This window comes from Salmo trutta, chromosome 40, assembly GCF_901001165.1.
Source record: "Salmo trutta chromosome 40, fSalTru1.1, whole genome shotgun sequence".
NCBI classification, from domain to species: Eukaryota; Metazoa; Chordata; class Actinopteri; order Salmoniformes; family Salmonidae; genus Salmo; species Salmo trutta.
The window spans coordinates 16,809,858-16,830,906 of NC_042996.1; the positions used below are offsets into that span (position 1 = coordinate 16,809,858).

The 21,049-nt window shown below is 44.4% G+C and overlaps 1 protein-coding gene across 2 annotated transcripts; it reads right to left on the reverse strand.

Annotated features, from left to right (window-relative positions):
• Positions 1 to 1,270: 1,270 nt before the first annotated feature.
• On the reverse strand, positions 1,271 to 16,071 carry LOC115180301 (transcription factor SOX-5-like). 2 transcript variants are annotated; one of them, XR_003873050.1, is made up of 3 exons: positions 15,856 to 16,071; positions 2,825 to 3,974; positions 1,271 to 2,786 (listed from the first exon to the last, which is right to left on the reverse strand). XR_003873050.1 is itself a non-coding variant. In XM_029742278.1 (2 exons), exons 1-2 carry the CDS (start codon positions 15,891 to 15,893, stop codon positions 3,641 to 3,643), a joined length of 372 nt encoding a protein of 123 aa, XP_029598138.1. In that variant the 5' UTR covers positions 15,894 to 16,071; the 3' UTR covers positions 2,825 to 3,640. The 2 variants fall into 2 exon arrangements, 1 of the variants encoding a protein (XP_029598138.1); XM_029742278.1 differs by lacking the exon at positions 1,271 to 2,786.
• Between the last annotated feature and the right edge of the window lie 4,978 nt (positions 16,072 to 21,049).

The window sequence follows — 21,049 nt, forward strand, 5'->3', positions numbered from 1 at the left end:
ATTCACAACTATCCTTTACCACCTGTCTGTGAAACCCTTCGCACACTAACAAAATTCAGCTGTTTGATTAGGCTACTAACCATAAAACTCAGGGGAAGAAGTGGAGAAAGAAAGAAAAAAAGGCCCTTCATTTACTGCTACAAACACACGAGGAAAAACATGTTTTTTTTTTAACTGCACTTCCTCTCAACTCTGAGTGGCAGTTTGGAGAGATGAAGAGGTCAGTTTGTTGGGGAGCGCGCCTCGCTGCCGTGTTAATTTACCATGACAAAATAAAGCGTGGTAATCTCCTCGCGGATGCTGCCTCTACACGGGGACGCCACTACCCGGGGAAGAGCGCAGTCCATTTCCTCTCCCATATCACTTTATACAATTGCCGTGACAAAGCCCCTTCGAGGCGCGCGGTCTAAAGCTCTCTCTCACTCAACTCTTCTGCCAGTCAGCGCAGAGCGGATTGAGAGGGTAAAGCCGTAGCAAAATTGTACATCTTACACATGCCAAGCCTTGCCGCTTGCGCTAAATCCACCCTGTCCAGGAGACGGCTCGGTCGCGCTTTAATAATCCACATCAAATATTATGCGGGCGCACCCCTCCTCAGTCTCCTTTTTACTATTCCATTTCTCGTGTCAGTCAACCACCTGGCTCAAGTCGCATCTCATGCATAGGGGAATTTATAGTGTTGATTATTATATTTGTAGCATAGGCCTAAGTAATAATAATAATAATAATAATGATAAAAGGAAACTTAATAATACTTGAATTATTAATTAATACGTGATTCATCACACTTAAAACAATAATCATTACTAAACGTTTTCACATTTCAAACCAATTGTCACGGTTGTCGTAAGAACGGGACCAAGGCGCAGCGAATGTTGAGTTCCACATATTTATTACAAAGTTAAACTTTAAGCAAAAACAATAAATGAATAACGAAAGGTGACTACGTGGTGCACATGCACAAACGCAAAACAATATCCCACAAACACAGGTGGGAAAAATAGCTACTTAAATATGATCCCCAATTAGAGGCAACGATTACCAGCTGCCTCTAATTGGGAACCAAACCAAAACACCAACATAGATATTTTAAATGAGAACACCCCCTCGTCACACCCTAACCTACTACACCTGTCACGACTTCCGGCGTTCGGCGTCACCGGCTTACTAGTCACCACCGATCTATGTTTCCCTGTTCGTTTGGTTTTGTCTTAATTGTACACACCTGTTTATGATTCCCTGATTATGTTCATTATTTAACCCTCTGGCTTCCCTGTTTGTCTTGTCTGTGATTGTTCATGTTTTGTGGTTGTTGGAGGTGTTTCTCCCAACCCTGTATTATTGCTGTGGAAGAAGTTTTATTATGGTTTTCAGTAAACACGTTTTGTTTGCACTCATCCCTGTGTCCTGCGCCTGACTCCGATACTTCTCTAAAACAAAATCATTACAACACCATAGAGAAACAAGGGCTCTCTATGGTCAGGGCGTGACACCAATACCTGTTCCAACAACTCAGTTAAAAACCTCCCACTATTATCTTAACATTACCAAGGCTATGACATAAAGTCTCCCAAACATCAGGTCCAATACCTACTGTCAACAGCATGCCGTGATAAAGTCTCCCAAACATCAGGTCCAATACCTACTGTCAACAGCATGCCGTGATAAAGTCTCCCAAACATCAGGTCCAATACCTACTGTCAACAGCATGCCGTGATAAAGTCTCCCAAACATCAGGTCCAATACCTACTGTCAACAGCATGCCGTGATAAAGTCTCCCAAACATCAGGTCCAATACCTACTGTCAACAGCATGCCGTGATAAAGTCTCCCAAACATCAGGTCCAATACCTACTGTCAACAGCATGCCGTGATAAAGTCTCCCAAACATCAGGTCCAATACCTACTGTCAACAGCATGCCGTGATAAAGTCTCCCAAACATCAGGTCCAATACCTACTGTCAACAGCATGCCGTGATAAAGTCTCCCAAACATCAGGTCCAATACCTACTGTCAACAGCATGCCGTGATAAAGTCTCCCAAACATCAGGTCCAATCCCTACTGTCAACAGCATGCCGTGATAAAGTCTCCCAAACATCAGGTCCAATACCTACTGTCAACAGCATGCCATGATAAAGTCTCCCAAACATCAGGTCCAATACCTACTGTCAACAGCATGCCGTGATAAAGTCTCCCAAACATCAGGTCCAATACCTACTGTCAACAGCATGCCGTGATAAAGTCTCCCAAACATCAGGTCCAATACCTACTGTCAACAGCATGCCGTGATAAAGTCTCCCAAACATCAGGTCCAATACCTACTGTCAACAGCATGCCGTGATAAAGTCTCCCAAACATCAGGTCCAATACCTACTGTCAACAGCATGCCGTGATAAAGTCTCCCAAACATCAGGTCCAATACCTACTGTCAACAGCATGCCGTGATAAAGTCTCCCAAACATCAGGTCCAATCCCTACTGTCAACAGCATGCCGTGATAAAGTCTCCCAAACATCAGGTCCAATACCTACTGTCAACAGCATGCAATGATAAAGTCTCCCAAAGATCAGGTCCAATACCTACTGTCAACAGCATGCCGTGATAAAGTCTCCCAAACATCAGGTCCAATACCTACTGTCAACAGCATGCCATGATAAAGTCTCCCAAACATCAGGTCCAATACCTACTGTCAACAGCATGCCGTGATAAAGTCTCCCAAACATCAGGTCCAATACCTACTGTCAACAGCATGCCGTGATAAAGTCTCCCAAACATCAGGTCCAATCCCTACTGTGATAAAGTCTCCCAAACATCAGGTCTAATACCTACTGTCAACAGCATGCCGTGATAAAGTATATCTTCCTGGTGAGAGAGAAAGAAAAAGAGAGGACTTTGGTTTACAGTCAGTGACTGTTGTCTGACAGGCAGCAGAGTCCAGTCTGATGTGCAATCAGCAGGTTCATTACAGAATTAGCTTACCATTATGGTCCTTAAGCACCCTTTCATTGTTTTACAGCCAGAGTGATCTCACAACATTTACTGTGTGGTGGTTTATCAGCAGTACAGGGGAAAAGTCTGTAGGCTAACGTGAGGAAAACTATGAGGGTTACTGAGGCCACACACACACACACACACACACACACACACACACTACATAAAACACACATCACACACACCAAACTATACATCGAAATGATGATATGCATTTACTGTTACCACACACAGTCACCCTTTTCACAGCAGAACATGACTCACTGACATGGCTCACATTGACAGTCACACATGTACCACGTCTCCATGCCTCACCGTCAAACGGTTACAGCACAGACACGGGCCTTCACACTAAAACAAAAGGGAAACGTGATTCACATCATAAGAGCACTCTCGAGCATCTTTTGTGTCCAGTTTTCCCCCATTATTATTTCCTCTGTTGGAAGTATGTGTTACTTCAAAACCGGACGCCATAACTACAACTCTCTGTAATTACAGTCTAATAAACAATCATACACAATGCTAAATAGCCCTGTCTCAGTCTATGATAGATGGGGACTGTCACTTCCTGTCAACGGCTATGATCCGTTTAGCCCCCTTATGGTTGAGATCAGGGATTGGGGAGGACAAACTGATCCTAAGATCTGTCCTTAAGTGCCAACTTCCACCTCAACAGCGTGGCAGGATTTAAACTCCAGACGACCAATAAGAAGAGTCGAAACAAAGCCAAGTAGCCAATAAGAGCAGTTAAATGATATGAAGACAACGAGGGGCTGTTTTACCATGGCACTGTGCAGTGTGGGGGGGCTGTCCAGGGGGCGGGGCGAGAGGGGGGACACCTTGCTGCAGTAGGGAGTCAGGGGGAGGTGCATGACAGCCTGTCCGTCATCTCTCTCTTCCTCTTCCAGTCTCTGTCTGCTGGTTGCCATGGCTACCTCTCCATCTGTCCCCCCATATGGAGAGATTGGTCGCTTGGAAGACATCCTGGAAAAAACAGAGAGAGAGAAAGAAGAGAGAGAGAGAGAGGGAGAGTGAGCTGTGGGTGACAGTGGGAGAAACACTATTCTTTCATCCATTGCAATAGTTATATTTATAGAAATAGTTAATCATTATTAATTTCTTATTATTCATTGGTCCCCAATGGCCCTCTCTCTGTGTCTCTGAATCCCTCTCTCTCCTCTCAGCAGACAATACACACTATAATAATATACAGTAAATCATCTACACCCGCTAGTCAGAGGAAAAGCTCTTTAGACCTTCACATCCATGTTTACCATCAGGTCCTTCCAACGTTCACACACACGCACACACACACACACACACACACACACACACACACACACACACACACACACACACACACACGGTACGCAATAACCCATTACTGAAAATAGAGCCAGGTTGGGCTGACATTTTATGACAAATGGCCGAGGCCTGACACAGGCCCTTTCACTCCAGCAGCAAGCTGACAGTGATGTGTATGAAAACCTCGGCCCTGACAATACCAGTGAAAATAACAAACATAGAGGCTGTGCATTTGTTACTTTGCCTTTGTTTCCCACTGAAAGCAGAGGGAGGGGAAGAACAGTGGCATCTATTAGATGAACTCTCCCCAACATAAATGTGCCCCCCGGGTGAATAGGGACAAAATGAATATGTTCCAATAATAGAGTTTAATGCGGCTGGCAGCGTCTCCCTAAGCGCTTTCAAAGGCTCTCGTTCATTCTTGAAGTTACTGCTACGATGACCCAGGGTGAGAGGAGGGAGGGAGGGAGGGAGGAGAATACGCAAACACTAATGTATACGCAGAAAGTCAGACATGCAAGGAGCAACAGGCTAGGAGCACAACTGTATTTCTTGCACAGCCATCAACAGCCATTCTGTTTGAGAAAAGAGGAGGATACAAACAGGAGAATACGTAAACCTTCTGAGCAGGACTGCTGTCCCGAGAGGTTCAAACAGATGCCAAATGTATGGTTCTGTACAGTCGTACATTGCTACATCGCACTTACACATATGGTCTCCATCTACAGTGAGGGGAAAAAAGTATTTGATCTCCTGCTGATTTTGTACGTTTGCCCACTGACAAAGAAATGATCAGTCTATAATTTTAATGGTAGGTTTATTTGAACAGTGAGAGACAGAATAACAACAACAAAAATCCAGAAAAACACATGTCAAAAATGTTATAAATTTATTTGCATTTTAATGAGGGAAATAAGGATTTGACCCCCTCTCAATCAGAAACATTTCTGGCTCCCAGGTGTCTTTTATACAGGGACCGAGCTGAGATTAGGAGCACACTCTTAAAGGGAGTGCTCCTAATCTCAGTTTGTTACCTGTATAAAAGACACCTGTCCACAGAAGCAATCAATCAATCAGATTCCAAACTCTCCACCATGGCCAAGACCAAAGAGCTCTCCAAGGATGTCAGGGACAAGATTGTAGACCTACACAAGGCTGGAATGGGCTACAAGACTATCGCCAAGCAGCTTGGTGAGAAGGTGACAACAGTTGGTGCGATTATTCGCAAATGGAAGAAACACAAAAGAACTGTCAATCTCCCTCGGCCTGGGGCTCCATGCAATATCTCACCTCGTGGAGTTGCAATGATCATGAGAACGGTGAGGAATCAGCCCAGAACTACACGGGAGGATCTTGTCAATGATCTCAAGGCAGCTGGGACCATAGTCACCAAGAAAACAATTGGTAACACATTACGCCGTGAAGGACTGAAATCCTGCAGCGCCCGCAAGGTCCCCCTGCTCAAGAAAGCACATATACATGCCCGTCTGAAGTTTGCCAATGAACATCTGAATGATTCATAGGACAACTGGGTGAAAGTGGTGGTCAGATGAGACCAAAATGGAGTTCTTTGGCATCAACTCAACTCGCTGTGTTTGGAGGAGGAGGAATGCTGCCTATGACCCCAAGAACACCATCCCCACCGTCAAACATGGAGGTGGAAACATTATGCTTTGGGGGTGTTCTTCTGCTAAGGGAACAGGACAACTTCACCGCATCAAAGGGACGATGGACGGGGCCATGTACCGTCAAATCTTGGGTGAGAACCTCCTTCCCTCAGCCAGGGCATTGAAAATGGGTCGTTGATGGGTTTTCCAGCATGACAATGACCCAAAACACACGGCCAAGGCAACAAAGGAGTGGCTCAAGAAGAAGCACATTAAGGTCCTGGAGTGGCCTAGCCAGTCTCCAGACCTTAATCCCATAGAACATCTGTGGAGGGAGCTGAAGGTTCGAGTTGCCAAACGTCAGCCTCGAAACCTTAATGACTTGGAGAAGATCTGCAAAGAGGAGTGGGACAAAATCCCTCCTGAGATGTGTGCAAACCTGGTGGGCAACTACAAGAAACGTCTGACCTCTGTGATTACCAACAAGGGTTTTGCCACCAAGTACTAAGTCATGTTTTGCAGAGGGGGTCAAATACTTATTTCCCTCATTAAAATGCAAATCAATTTATAACATTTTTGACATGCGTTTTTCTGGATTTTTGTTGTTGTTATTCTGTCTTTCACTGTTCAAATAAACCTACCATTAAAATTATAGACTGATCATTTCTTTGTCAGTGGGCAAACGTACAAAATCAGCATGGGATCAAATACGTTTTTTCCCTCACTGTATATCAATATGCCTGTATTCTAACTTGTATATTCTACTATCTGCACATGCCTATTCCAGAATTCCCTTATCTATCTACACATGCTTTAAACACAGCAGCAGTAGTGATGTTCACACATGATTTTAAATGATAAAATGAAAGGAAATTGTAAGACTAGTTTTTCCAAAACCACAAGAAAGTGTAGAAATGAAAACAATTGTGATATTTCTAAATATATATCTTTATCATCTGTGAAAGTGTGCGTTGAGTTACCCCAGTGTTTCACACTCTGGGCAGAGAGAGAAGAAGGCACAGCTGTATCAACTACAGGCCACGCAACGCACATACACACACACTCACACACTCACAGCAGGTCTGTCCTCATCACAGGGTGTTTACTTTACCTCCTTTCACTCTCATACACTGGAGCCTTTTGTTTCTGCTACACACACACACACACACACACACACACACACACACACACACACACACACACACACACACACACACACACACACACACACACACACACACACACACACACACACACACACACACACACACACACACCACTCCGATAAACACAGCCTCTCCTCACACACACACACAACCGCCCTCAGTCTACCCCACCTCAGCCAGTCCACCGCCCCCCCACCCATGTCCTGTCCACACCTCTCTTCCCAGCTGCACTCCTCCCACGTCCTCTAGACACCACACAGGACTGGAGTAGTATCCCTGGACACTGATCTAAGGTCAGTTTGGGGTTTTACCGCCTAATAGTTAAGGTTAGCAGCAGGGAGGGGAAGCTGATCCTAGATCTGTGTACCTAAGAGCAACTTTTGGGCAGGTCACACACCTCTCAGGAGAACAAGAACCCAGTCTGTTGGATGCTGCGACTCCGGAATATTCCTGAGGTTAGACACAACACCCTCTCTCTCCTCCTCTCACCCCTCCATCCCCCCTCTTTCCTCCCCTCTGCTGTGCCCTCTTCTCCTCCCTCCATCTCCCTCTCACCCCTCCATCCTTCCTCCTTTCACAGCTCTCCTCTTGAGCAATAAAATGTATATTTTCCTCTAAGTCTTTGATGTCTATTTACTAAAGAACTCAGCACAGTGGGTGAGCAGGTTATAGCAGCAAATTCACTTCAAGTTGGCAGACCTGTCCTGCACAAGAGGCTGCTCCATGAAACATTGAACGCATGTACAGTAGTGCTGTTGGGATTAAAAAGAAGGGCTTTATTAAGTCAATAAATTGGCAGCTAAGCCAGTCTCCAAGGTCATAATTAGCGACCATTAGCATAATTTTGCTCCTTCCTTCTGTGGCGCGAACACAGACAGACATGCCAAACACACCTCCCTCTCTCCACGGCAGCCGGGAAAATAAAACCAGGCACATACAGACACACTGGGCCGTTACACACACACACACACACACACAGCGATGCTCGGCGCGCCAACCATCCAACCAATACATGATGTAAAGACAATCCTTTTAATCAACAGCACGGGAAACTCTGGGAAGAGAATTGGACATCTGATGTGTTCAGAGCTCACGACTCCGGTGTCCAGCTCTCTACCTTCCTCTCTCAACTGTGCACACACGCACGTACACACGCGCACAAACACACCCACCCTGGCTGAGCGTTCGGGTTAGCTACTAAGCTTAGATTAAAGAACCACTTCCCCTGGACGACTTCATCTCGTTGATGATGACTGAGTGCTACCGTGTTAAGTCCCTCTCATATTACACATGTACATGTACCGTTAAGTCACTAATCGGCCAAGTACACTGTCCATTAACTACCCAAGTAGACTGATTGACTGTTAATCTCCATCACAGACTGACTGACCGGTGGTTAACTCACTTAACACCAGCCAGTCCAGCACAAATGACCCACTTCAACGACTACTCACGCTGCACTGAGAGAGAGAGGAACGAGCTGGCACACACACATCTAGAGACACACACACACACACACACACACACGCTGAGCCCCGTATCTCTACACATCCCAGTAGCGATGTGTTAAATCATTCATGTTAGAAGCGCTCCGACGGGGGTAAAGATGTGCTTCATGTTTCATGAAGACTGAGTGAGAAACAAAGCAGTCATCTCCTATATGCTAGATGATATTGCACACACCTTCAGACTGTGCTCTCTCTCTCTCTATCTCTCTCTCTTGGTCTGTCTCTTTCTCGCTTTCTTTCTCTAAATCTCTCTGTTCATCTATCTTTCCCTCTCTTTAGTAATAATTCTTGTTCTTCTTCTACAGAGATCAGAATGTTTTTCTCGAGAATACTACATTAACTGTCTTCTGTACACAACCATTATCCTCTGTTTGAACTGTGATCCTGTATTTCAATTGCTGAATAAACATGCATAGTAAACAGATACAAATCAATATTAGAATTTCATATAGGTCCAGTTTACACGGCTTAAAATAATTTCAACGTTACATCAAAATGGGGCTTTAAATCCACATCCCCAAGAGGTAGTGATGTCATCTCTGTGCGACCCTTCCCCTACTACCTGTCAGTCAGGTGAAGGTTAGCTGCGTGTGAATGCGTGTGTGTGTGAGAGGTCACTTTACAGCTGTGCCTGAGGTAAGGGAACAGAACAGCGTATCAAACAGCAGTACAGACAACCTCAGCATTTCAATAGGTACACTGTATAACTCCTGAGGGATGACTTTAAACAAATGTTCCATCAGGTATTGAAATATCTTATCATCCCTCTCTTCCTTTAACTCTCCTTTCTCTTGCTGCTTTCTCCACATATTCATCTTTTCCTGCACTCTCTACACTCTCCCTCCCTCCCTCCCTCCCTCCCTCCCTCCCTCCCTCCCTCCCTCCCTCCCTCCCTCCCTCCCTCCCTCCCTCCCTCCCTCCCTCCCTCCATCCCATTCTTTATGCTCACTGTCAAGTCGACAGTCTATTTTCTCACCCCATATTTATTTATTTATCTCTCTCTCTCTCTCTCCCTCTCTGAGGTGAAGCACTGAGCTAGCTTGTAGTATTGTCTTACTGAGTGATCCTTCTTTACACAATCAGCTGTTTGTCCCCCCACCTCCTCCCCTCCCCTCCCCTCCTCCTTCTCCTCCTCTCTCCTCCTCCCCTCCTCCTCCTCTCCGTGTCTTGTCTGACTCTTAAGGATATTGCCTAATATCTATTAATAGGCTGTCCTTTCTGTCAGTGGGAACAGTGAGGCTGAAACAGGAGAAAGGGAACACATAAGCTAGTGGACTTTAGTGACTCCACACTTCAATGGAGTCCGTGATATTCCCTGGTCATTGTAGTGGCTAGTACAGCCATTTCAGCTAGTAGGCTACACACACACACACACACACACACACACACACACACACACACACACACACACACACACACCAGCCACTCTCCTTGACTTGACTGTCATTCTCTCTATTCCGTTCCAGTTACATGCTCAATGTCATATGGGTGATGACAAGAGGAGAGCATATAAAGGAATGGCAGAAACCTTGTAACATTATTGCAGATGTACTGTATGCTAACATGACGCACCGACACAGACGTACACTCGCACACAAAGCATCCTCTGTTTCTTTCTCCGATAATGGAGGCTGAGGGAGCGACCGCGTTTCCTGTCCAGATTAACCACAAAAGGCTATAAGACAGTGGCTAATGTCACTGTCATCACACACACACACACAGCCGATGTTCAAAGTCCCAAGTGTGCGTGTGTGTGCTGTCAGGGAGGATAGAGGGCCAGCTCATGTAGTTTGTGGTTCCTTCACCACCACCTCCCTAAACTACCTTACACACACACACACACACACACACACACACACACACACACACACACACACACACACACACTCTCTCTCTCTCTCTCTCTCTCTCTCCTGGGCTGTAGATAGCCATCACTGCTCATTGCAGCAGTCTGCATACTTCGTCATGTTGTTGTAATTGTTATTTCTTTCTTCAGGCTGAGTCACCACGCTGTGACTTTCACTGGCATTTTACCTTGGAGAGCTTCCATATGAGGGTTAGCAGGGTAAAATAAAGCAAGTGAAATGGGACTGATAAAGACCGCCAGTCATTCACTCGGTCACTCCCTCTTTCTCTCTCTCTTTCTGTGCTGGCTGATCTGACAGTTGTGGGGCTAGGACGTGAGAAAAGCTTTGGAGGGAGGAAAACGGCAAAACGACAACATCGCCGTTGCTTTTCAGACCTATTCCCTGATGTTTATGAGGGAAGAAGTGGAGCCGTAATGTTTATTGACAGATGAACACAGATTTTCCATTGTGTGACGCTCACTGTTTAGACTCCAGTTGTTCAGCTCATCCCTAAAAAGTCTTGTCCATTTGTCTCCGTCACTCTCTACGGCACTCTGTAAAAAACAGAGACAGAGTCTCACTCAGCTCTCTGGAGTGGCCCACGGATAGAAGAGAAACAACAACAGGACAGACTGAACAGTCACTCTCTCTCTCTCACACACACACACACACACACACACACACACACACACACACGCACTCCCTTTTGCCCTGTCCTTTGAAACTCTCCCACCTCACCTAAATGGCCTCCTCCCTTCCCTTGACCCCCCTCCTCCCCCCCCTCTTCCCCTCCTCCCCCTTTCCCCGCGTCCCCCTCCCTACCTGCAGACACAGAGTTGCTATTGTACCACCCTGGGTAAGGCCAAAGAGACTAACACTGTCTGTCATTGTGGGGCGCACAGGGATGGAAAGAGGGAGAGAGAGGGGAATGGAAGGCGGGAAGGAGGGACAGAGGACACAGGAATGAGAGAATCCCAGGACAGGACTTCGCTTGGCTTCTTCCCCTCTCAGAATCAACAGCCTCTGACTTTTACTACTCCGACCGACCACGATGCGATAGTCTGCCCTAACCTTTGACCTCTAACCCCTGGCCATGTGACCCATCTCTCGTTAGCCCCCCCCTTAATGAACCCAGAAGACCCCCACCCAAACAGAGAAGACAGACACACACACAGAGGGACCCAAGCGGGGCGACCAGAGAAAAGTTGAAGTCCTCTACACTTTCTCCTCCAAACTACCGAAACTAATTTATCAATCGCCGATTGGCTGTTAGAGAGGTCAGCTGACTGCACTGGGGAGGTCTGTGGGTTGAGAGTGGAGGGGGGAGAGAGGGAGAGAGAGGGAAGGAGAGGGAGGCGCTTTTAGCATTCTGCTCTGCTATTCTTCTGTATTTCTTTCTTTTTTCCAACATGGAGACATGGTTATCAAGCTGCTCGGCGGACTGACAATATGGGCCAGACAATGGACCAGTCTGAGAGAAAGACCCGGAGACAGAGAGAGAGAGGGAGAGAGAGAGAGAAAGAGGCCCAGAGAGGCCATAGGGAGAGGGAGAGAGAAAGGGAGAGAGGGGACAAGGTCTGCATTAGTGTTCAGACCACGGACACACCACTCAATTACACACACACACACACACACACACACACACACACACACACACACACACACACACTGTACCCCGCTTTCTCATAACAGTCCATAACACGCCACCCTATCCCTTTAAAACACTTAACCATTTTAATCCGCAATGCTTTTCTAGTTAATGCTACATAAATCCAATTTAGTACAGGTCAACTTTAATTCACATTACACACTTTGATTCCCTTAATTCCTGAAATAATTCCATTCATTGTAAAAGTTTCAAACAGTAACAAATTACATTACCACAATAAAAATTCCACTGTCCTACTTTATAATAATATCCCACAATGTATTACAATGCAATACCAGTGCAATGATGACACACTAAAATACACATTTCTACATATTATCTTAGCAGCGGAAATCGAAGTGTTCTTTTATAACCATTTATGCAGTTTTACTAATAAGGCACATTTAGGTGTTTAGACATCTGGTGTGGACCCACTCATAAAAGGTGACATTACACCACAACCCACCCCCAATAAACTCACAGGGACAAATGGTAGAGAGTGAGAGTTCCACACTGCTCCCCTCAGCACCCCTAGGACTCCCTTCCTCTTCTCTGCCCTTCTTTACGATCAATCTCGCTCTTTTCCCTTTACTTCTGCATCTCCCTCTTTCTATCTATCCGTCTCTATCTTTCTCTCTTTCTGCGTCTCTCTTTCTGTTATCCTCTCTCTAGTCGCTCTCCCTCTGTTTCTCTATACCTTCACTCTATCCTCTCTCTCTCTCTCTCTCTCTCTCTCTCTCTCTATCCCTGTGGAATCTGTCACTTTGACCACAGAATCTGTCAGATACACTCATGCCACAGCTATGTCAGAGAAATCACTCTATTCCAGTATTTCATACAAGCATCACAGACATTCTTAGTAAAGCTGCCAACGTATTTGAAGAAGCCATCAAATCATTATTATTTCCACAACTGAAGATTTATAATAACACCAAAATATACAACAATATTAGTATAATATTATAATGACAATAATAACATTACATTATAATCATCACATTAACACACACTAGAATAATAATACCAATAACAGTAATAATATATTAATCATCATCATCGTATATTCAAATATTACTCAGCAGAAATGACTGTAAATAGTACGAAAATGGTTGTGATTTACGCCCTACTACAACCAATCCAGTCAAAATATAACATGAACGTTCTTGCATCGGTCAATCTATTCTGTATCTCAATTTGTTCATTCGCCGTTAAGGAATGAATGATGATGATAAAGCTCCTAAAAACAAACCACTCTCATCTTGTTTCCATCAATTACGTCTCAAACTAATCAAGAGACAATAAAAAGGAAGGACAATTTCTTCACGTCACATGGCCAGCTCAGCTCATTGCTCTACACACTGTACAGAACATGCATTTACTGTGTTATTGTGACAGAACTTTTAAACCAGTTATGAACCCAGCAACATTAGAGCAGAATGTGCTTCCCCACAAACACAGTAATTCTCTGTATCTCACTTTTCTTCTCCTAATAACTCATAACTGATGCAGAAAACAGATAAAAGTGACGGTAAACGAGAACGGAGAGAGGGATGAGAGAGAAAGAAAGAAAAGTGAACACTTACAGAGACGCAGGAACAGAAAGCATCAGGACCGATGATGGTATGTCTCGCACACACACACACACACACACACTGGCGCTCACACACTCTCTCTCCCTCTGCGTTGAAGAGACTAATGCACAACTCTCTCTCTCTCTCTCTCTCTCTCACGCACGCACACACACAAACACACAGGCACACACACTGTAGAGAGCCTCACACTCATAAATACACACTACACAGGTTACACATACTCAAACCGGCACAGCCCTTTCTTCCTTCCTTATCCACTGATAGAGTACATTACTGGAAAGCAGACTTTTAACCAGCCGTTTTCTAAGTCATCGTAATCCCTGCATTTATCTCCAAACGTTCTGCTTTTACATGTAATCCTTTACATTTTTAATTCCACATAGTCTGCTGTTGTTATCTTTTCTCTCTTCCCCTCTTTGCGGATAGATGACTTATTAAAAACACATTTTTTTGCAAAACATAAATGCGTTCTTAATTCGGGGTTAAAACTCAGAGACTTTATCTCCAAACAAAAGATTAGTTTGATCTGGCAAAACAGTACGGTACCTTCATGCAATAAAAGTCAAGTGAGAGAGGGCATGTATAAAAAAATACCATGTATTAAAACGGGGTATTATGGGTAATCTTTCTTTCAGGGCATTAACGTCAAACAGCCATTATAAAGCTCGTTCGGTTGTCGACGCGAACTGTAAATCGGTGAGAATACTTCCACCTCTCTCACACGACAGAGGAAAACCTAGGCTGTCGTTGTAAATAACAATTTGTTCTTAACTGACTTGCCTGGTTAAATAAAGGTTAAATAAAGGTTAAATAAAGGTTAAATAATACAACTAAATATAAGCATCAACCTTCTAAACAGACAGCTGTTGCTGTAACGACAGAAAAACAATCCCACGTAACTGTGAGGTAATGTGTGTGAATATTTTAGTTTAACATCTACAAATAAAAGATTGGACATTTTGTTTAAATGTAAGCTTTTAACATTTAGTGTGTTTGTGTTTTATTTCATCTACTGGAATATAAAATGAGTTGATTCTGTAAAAACAACCCAAGAATTGTCCCACCCTGAACAATTTGCTCTTGTTCGATAGCAGCTCGACATGAACGTGAGCTGTCTTATCTCAGGGTGTCAAAATAGCCCCTCAGATAAAGCAGAAGTACAAATAGTTGCCAGGCATTCTGAATAGGAAACTGTAGAATGATTCTGTGACTGCCAGGTAGTTAGGTGGTGAATGGGAACTTTCTGAGAAACTCTTGACAAACTGAATCACGCTGGTCACGCTCTCACCTCAGCACATGGAAACAGAGTTTGTCTCAGAGACACACACACACACACACACACACACACACACACACACACACACACACACACACACACACACACACACACACACACACACAGAGAGATAGATAGACAGACAGTGAGTAACACTGCTGCTTGAACACAGCAATGAACATGTTGACATGAACAACTTAGTTAAACTGGAACGTGTGCAGTGGAGAGAGAGGGAGGGAAAGAGGAAGAGAGAGAGAGAGAGAGAGAGAGAGAGAAAGCAAGAGAGAGAAAGCAAGAGAGAGCGAGAGCGAGAGGGAGAGCAGGGCCAAAGTCACAGATCACTTCTCATTGTCACTCTGATTACCACAGCTGGACAACACACACAAACACACACACACACACACACACACACACACACACACACAACTAGTTTGCGCAAGCTTTGCATGTGGTATCATTAAAAGGCACAGGATAGCCAAACAAACTTTCTATCTTTCCTCTATCATACTCTCTCTCTCCCTCCTTTATCTCGCTATCTATCAATCTATCTATCTATCTATCTATATATCTATCAATCTATCTATCTATATATCTATCAATCTATCTATATATCTATCAATCTATCTATCTATATATCTATCAATCTATCTATCTATATATCTATATATCTATCTATCTATCTATCTATCTATATATCTATCAATCTATCTATCTATCAAACAACTCAGCAAACACTATTTTGTTTCAGCAAACAGTTTTACACCAAGCAGCACTTTCTCCTCCACAAACACTTCAACAACAACAAAACACCATCTCTCCTTCTTCCTCCTTCCCTCTTCCTCACAGTCCTGCCGTCCCTCGCTCCCGCGGTCTGTCTGAGCAGTGTGTGTGTGTGTGAGAGAGAGTAAGAACGTACCTGTTAAACTCCTGAGGTAGCTCAGGGTCTGTGAGCATGCTGGAATAGGTCTGTGGGAACTAGGATTCCTCCTTCTAACACCATGCAGCTCCGACACACAGATGGAACAGAATCACAACCGCCACAACAAGCCTCTCTGTTGATCCTTCAACCTCTGAGACAACGGAGACTGTTCCCTCTCTCTCGCTCTGTAGCGCTCACACACACTCAACCGCACACCCTCCCTCCCTCCCTCCCTCTGTCTCTGTCCCTCCTCCTCCTACCCTCCCTGCCCTGTAAGCTGTTAGATCTGGGCTCAGCTCTTAAAGGGCCAGCGCACAGCACAGCACAGCGTGTGTGTGTGTGTGTGAGAGAGAGAGAGAAATACACCGTGAACATCGTTATAACACTGTACATAGCCAAAATATGACATTTGAAATGTCTCTATTCCTTTGAAACGTTTGTGAGTGTAATGTTTACTGTTCATTTTTGATTGTTTATTTCACTTTAGTTTATTATCTATTTCACTTGTTTTGGCAATGTAAACATATGTTTCCCATGCCAATAAAGCCATTTGAATTGAACAGAGAGAGAGTGTGTGTTTGTGAGGGGAGGGGCTGTGTGGCTGTAGGGATGGTCGCTTCCTTAGAGCAAACACAGCCCCCTTTGAGCTCTGTACACACACACACACACACACACACACACACACACACCACTGGTATAGAATCCTCTCAACACACCACTCCAGGTCACCTCTCTGGACCTCAGCCTTCAGGTCCTCTAGTCTATATGAGAGTGGATGGGTTTTCTTTTCTTTCACAAGTTTACAGAGTCTCTTCTCTCCCTTCTTACTGTGAAATAAATCTGCCTGGATACAGTCTTTTTCACAAGTCCTGCTCCTCCATTCTGAGTATTCATAATAGTGATAAGGATGAGTACAACTCCTTTCTCAGTACAGAGGACTCTTGTCATTAGTTATCAATGGAGAACAACATATTATACAGAATTAAGGAAACATCAGAACGTTTATAAAGGAATTGAATCAAATATGCATAAACAAGCTTAAACAAGCTACACCTCCTATACTGCCCTTGACAGTTCAAATACAAACACACATGCACGCACACGTGTACACACACACACACCTGATGAGTGAGTGAGTATGAAGAAGCAGAATTTGGAGTGTGTGTGTGTGTGTGTGTGTGTGTGTGTGTGTGTGTGTGTGTGTGTGTGTGTGTGTGTGTGTGTTTGTGTGCGTGTGGTACTGAGTGTGTGAGCGTCAGGCAGGCAGGCAGACAGCCCTTAGCGCTGTCAGTCACTATTAGGAGTGTGTGGTCTGTGTGTCACAGACAGAGCCAATCAGCCATTGTTCTGGAGGAAAGAAAAACAAACCTGACAGCCTGAAACACAGCAGCCTGGAAAACTTTAAACATGCCATCACTCCATCTGTACTCAACACACACACACACACACACATCTGCTGGCGGAGACACACACACCGGCGTGCAAGCTCATGCACACACATACACTAGCGCACACACGCGCGCACGTGAACGTGTGATAAATGCCTGAATGCTTGCAGGCACACCCCCACACACACACACACACACACACACTAAAGCACAACGTGAACAAAATCTGTCTACCCAAATATGTTTGAATATTGTACAACAGGGTTGTCTGTCTTGTTCGTCTGCTTGTTCCAACTGACAAATAAGCACAAAAACTTCACCAGATACACAAGCCCAAACTCACACACATACCCATACCCTCTATTTGATAAATAACATATAGAGTTATGGATATGGCAATATCAACAACAACAACTGTCATATATCATATTTAGTTTAGATTATATTTAGTTTAATCTAATTCTTCGGAAGATCTCATTCAATCTCAGTAAATTGGTCCTCAGGATTGGAGACGGCGTCTCTCCTTGACCTCTGCTGCAAAAACAGCTGCAAACCCAATGATAATGTTATTTGTGCATTATACGCAACCTAACTGCATTATTATACAGACTAACAGTATGCAGAATGAGAACCATAAAGACTCAAATGGACCTTAGCTAACTCAGTTCCTGGCGGGAATGTTTTCATGACTTCATGGTTTATTATGATGATGAATCTGTGTGCGTGTCTGTGTGTGTGTGTGTGTGTGTGTTTGTGTGTGTGGGTGAGTGTGTGCGTGTACCCATTGTCATACTTGAGTAAAAATAAAGATACCTTAAATGACTCAAGTAAAAGTGAAAGTCACCCAGTAAAATAATACTTGAGTAAAAGTATAAAAGTATTTGGTTTTAAATGTACTTAAGTATCAAAAGTAAATGTAATGGCTAAAGTATACTTACTTAAAGGTGGCATTTTTTAAATTTACAGATAGCAAGGGGCACACTCCAACACTCAGACATAATTTACGTCCAACCAGCCACACAAACGCAGACCACGTGTAACCATGCCAGCCCGGGACCTCCACATCCGGCTTCTTCACCTGCGGGATCGTCTGAGACCAGCCACCCAGACAGCTGATGAAACTGTGGGTTTGCACAACAGAATAATTTCTGTACAAACTGTCAGAAACCGTCTCAGGGAAGCTCACCTTCGTGCTTGTCATCCTTACCAGGGTCTTGACCTGACTGCAGTTTGGCATCGTAACCGACTTCATAGGGCAAATGCTCACCTTCGATGGCAACTGGCAGGCTGGAGATTTGTGCTCTTCACGGATTAATCCTGGTTTCAACTGTACCGGGTTGATGGCAGACAGTGTGTATGGTGTTGTGCGGTTTTATGATGTCAACATTGTGAAAAGAGTGCCTCATGGTGACGGTGGGGTTATAGTGTGGGCAGGTATAAACTACGGACAACGAACACAATTTAATTTTATTGATGGCAATTTGCCATTCATCCGTCGCCATCACCTCATGTTTCAACATGATAATGCACAACCCCATGTCACAAGGATCTGTACACAATTCGTGAAAACTGAAAATGCCCCAGTTCTCCCATGGCCTACATACTCACCAGACATGTCACCCATTGAGCATGTTTGGGATGCTCTGGATCTACGTGTACGACAGCATGTTCTAGTTCCCACCAATATCCAGCAACTTCACACAGCCATTGAAGAGGAGTGAGACAACATTCCACAGGACACAATCAACAGCCCGATCAACTCTATGCGAAGGAGATGTGTCGCGCTGCATGAGGCAAATGGTGGTCACACCAGATACTGACTGGTTTTCTGATCCACACGTACCTTTTTTTGAATGTATCTGTGACCAGAGGTGCATATCTGTATTCCCAGTCAAGTGAAATCCATAGATTAGGGCCTAAGAAATGTATTTAAATTGACTGATTTCCTTATATGAAATGTAACTCAGTAAAATCTTTGAAATTGTTGCATGTTGCGTTTATATTGTTGTTCAGCGTAAATAGTCAAGTAGAGTACAGATACCTCAAAACACAACTTAAGTAGTACTTGAAAGTATTTTTACTTAAGTACCTTTGCACCGCTGCGTGTTTGTGAGTACAGATAGAGGAGGTATTGTTCTATGAAAGGTAAAAAAGGGAAGAAAAAGATAACAGCAGCAGCACGGGAGAGAATGAAAAAAAAAGAGTGAATTCATCTGAGGTGAAACAAAAGGTGTTAGAAAAAAGCAGAATGCTGCTTTTGATTATGTACAGAGCTAGGAAAATACAGTAACGTAAAATACAGTAACGTAAAATACAGAAGTTGAGTCCTTAACCTTATTGAGGTATAGCCGTGACCTAAAATGAATTAGGTTTTCAGTGTGCAGACCAGGAGAGGTGAGGAGTTACACACACACACACACACACACAGGGTCCATTACAATGAAGCCGTTCATCAGAGACCCGGTGTCGTCGACCCTCACAGCTGTAGTGCATTAGAGGCCCAGAGATCACAGGGTCTGCAGGAGACAGGCAGTAAACATTCCCCTTCCTCAATATTACACACACACACACACACACACACACACACACACACACACACACACACACACACACACACACACACACACACATCAGGACCATTAGAACAAGCAGTCTGACCCTCCCCCCTGTCCTCCATGTCCCTCTCTACTCAATCTGGGGAATAGAAGGAGAAATAAGAGAGGGAGACTAGGGTGGAGGTCATTGCACGAATGATGTTGCTCTGCTGTTGTTAAACAACATGTTTAACAAAACAGCACCTTAGAGAATGCTGCCCTATGCACACAGAGTCTAGATCTGACAAGTGAGGAATGGGATTTCCCAATTGTTTGGGGCATACAATATGGCTCAGTGTTTGAATGATTTGTTTTGTGCAGTCATTGTTGCTGATCCTTATTGAGGGTGTCAATAATGTTGGACCCCACTGTATATAGAGATACTAAACACTGGACCGTTTCATTTATGCTGTTTTCACACTGTGTAGTCATGTACTGTATTCTTTACATACTCTACACGACCAAACAATGTGGACACCTGCTCTTCGAATATCTCATTCCAAAATCATGGGCATTATTACAGAGTTTGTCCCTCCTTTGCTGCTATAACAGCCTCTCCACTCTTCTGGAGATTAGGCCTGGCTCGCAGTCAGCGTTCCAATTAATCCCAAAGGTGTTCGATGGTGTTGAGGTCAGGGCTTTGTACAGGCCAGTGAAATTCTTCCACACTGATCTCGACAAACCATTTCTGTATGGACCTCACTTTGTGCACGGGGGAATTGTCATGCTGAAACAGGAAAGGGCCTTCCCCAAACTGTTGCCACAAACTTGGAAGCACAGAATCGTCTAGAATGTCATTGTATGCTGTAGCGTTACAATTTCCCTTCACTGGAACTAAGGGGCCTAGCCCGAACCATGAAAAACAGCCCCAGACAACTATTCCTCCTCCACCAAACTTTAGAGTTGGCGCTATGCATTGTCCGTCGGACTGCCAGATGGTGAAGTGTGATTCATTACTTCAGAGAATGCGTTTCCACTGCTCCAGAGTCCAATGGTGGCAAGCTTTACACCACTCCAGCCGACCCTTGGCATTGTGCATGGTGATCTTAGGCTTGTGTGCAGCTGCTCGTCCATGGAAACCCATTTCATGAAGCTCCCGACGAACAGTTCTTGTGCTGATGTTGCTTCCAGAGGAAGTTTGGAAGTCGGTAGTGAATGTTTCAACCAAGGACAGACAATTTTTACACGCTACTCGCTAGAGCACTCAGC

Bases quoted from the DNA above. Each gene is read 5' to 3' on its own strand.
- LOC115180301 (XM_029742278.1), bottom strand. From the start codon at position 15,893: ATGCTCACAGACCCTGAGCTACCTCAGGAGTTTAACAG. The intron at 3,975-15,855 runs GTACGTTCTTAC...TGTTTTTTCCAG, and splicing joins CTACCTCAGGAGTTTAACAG to GATGTCTTCCAAGCGACCAA.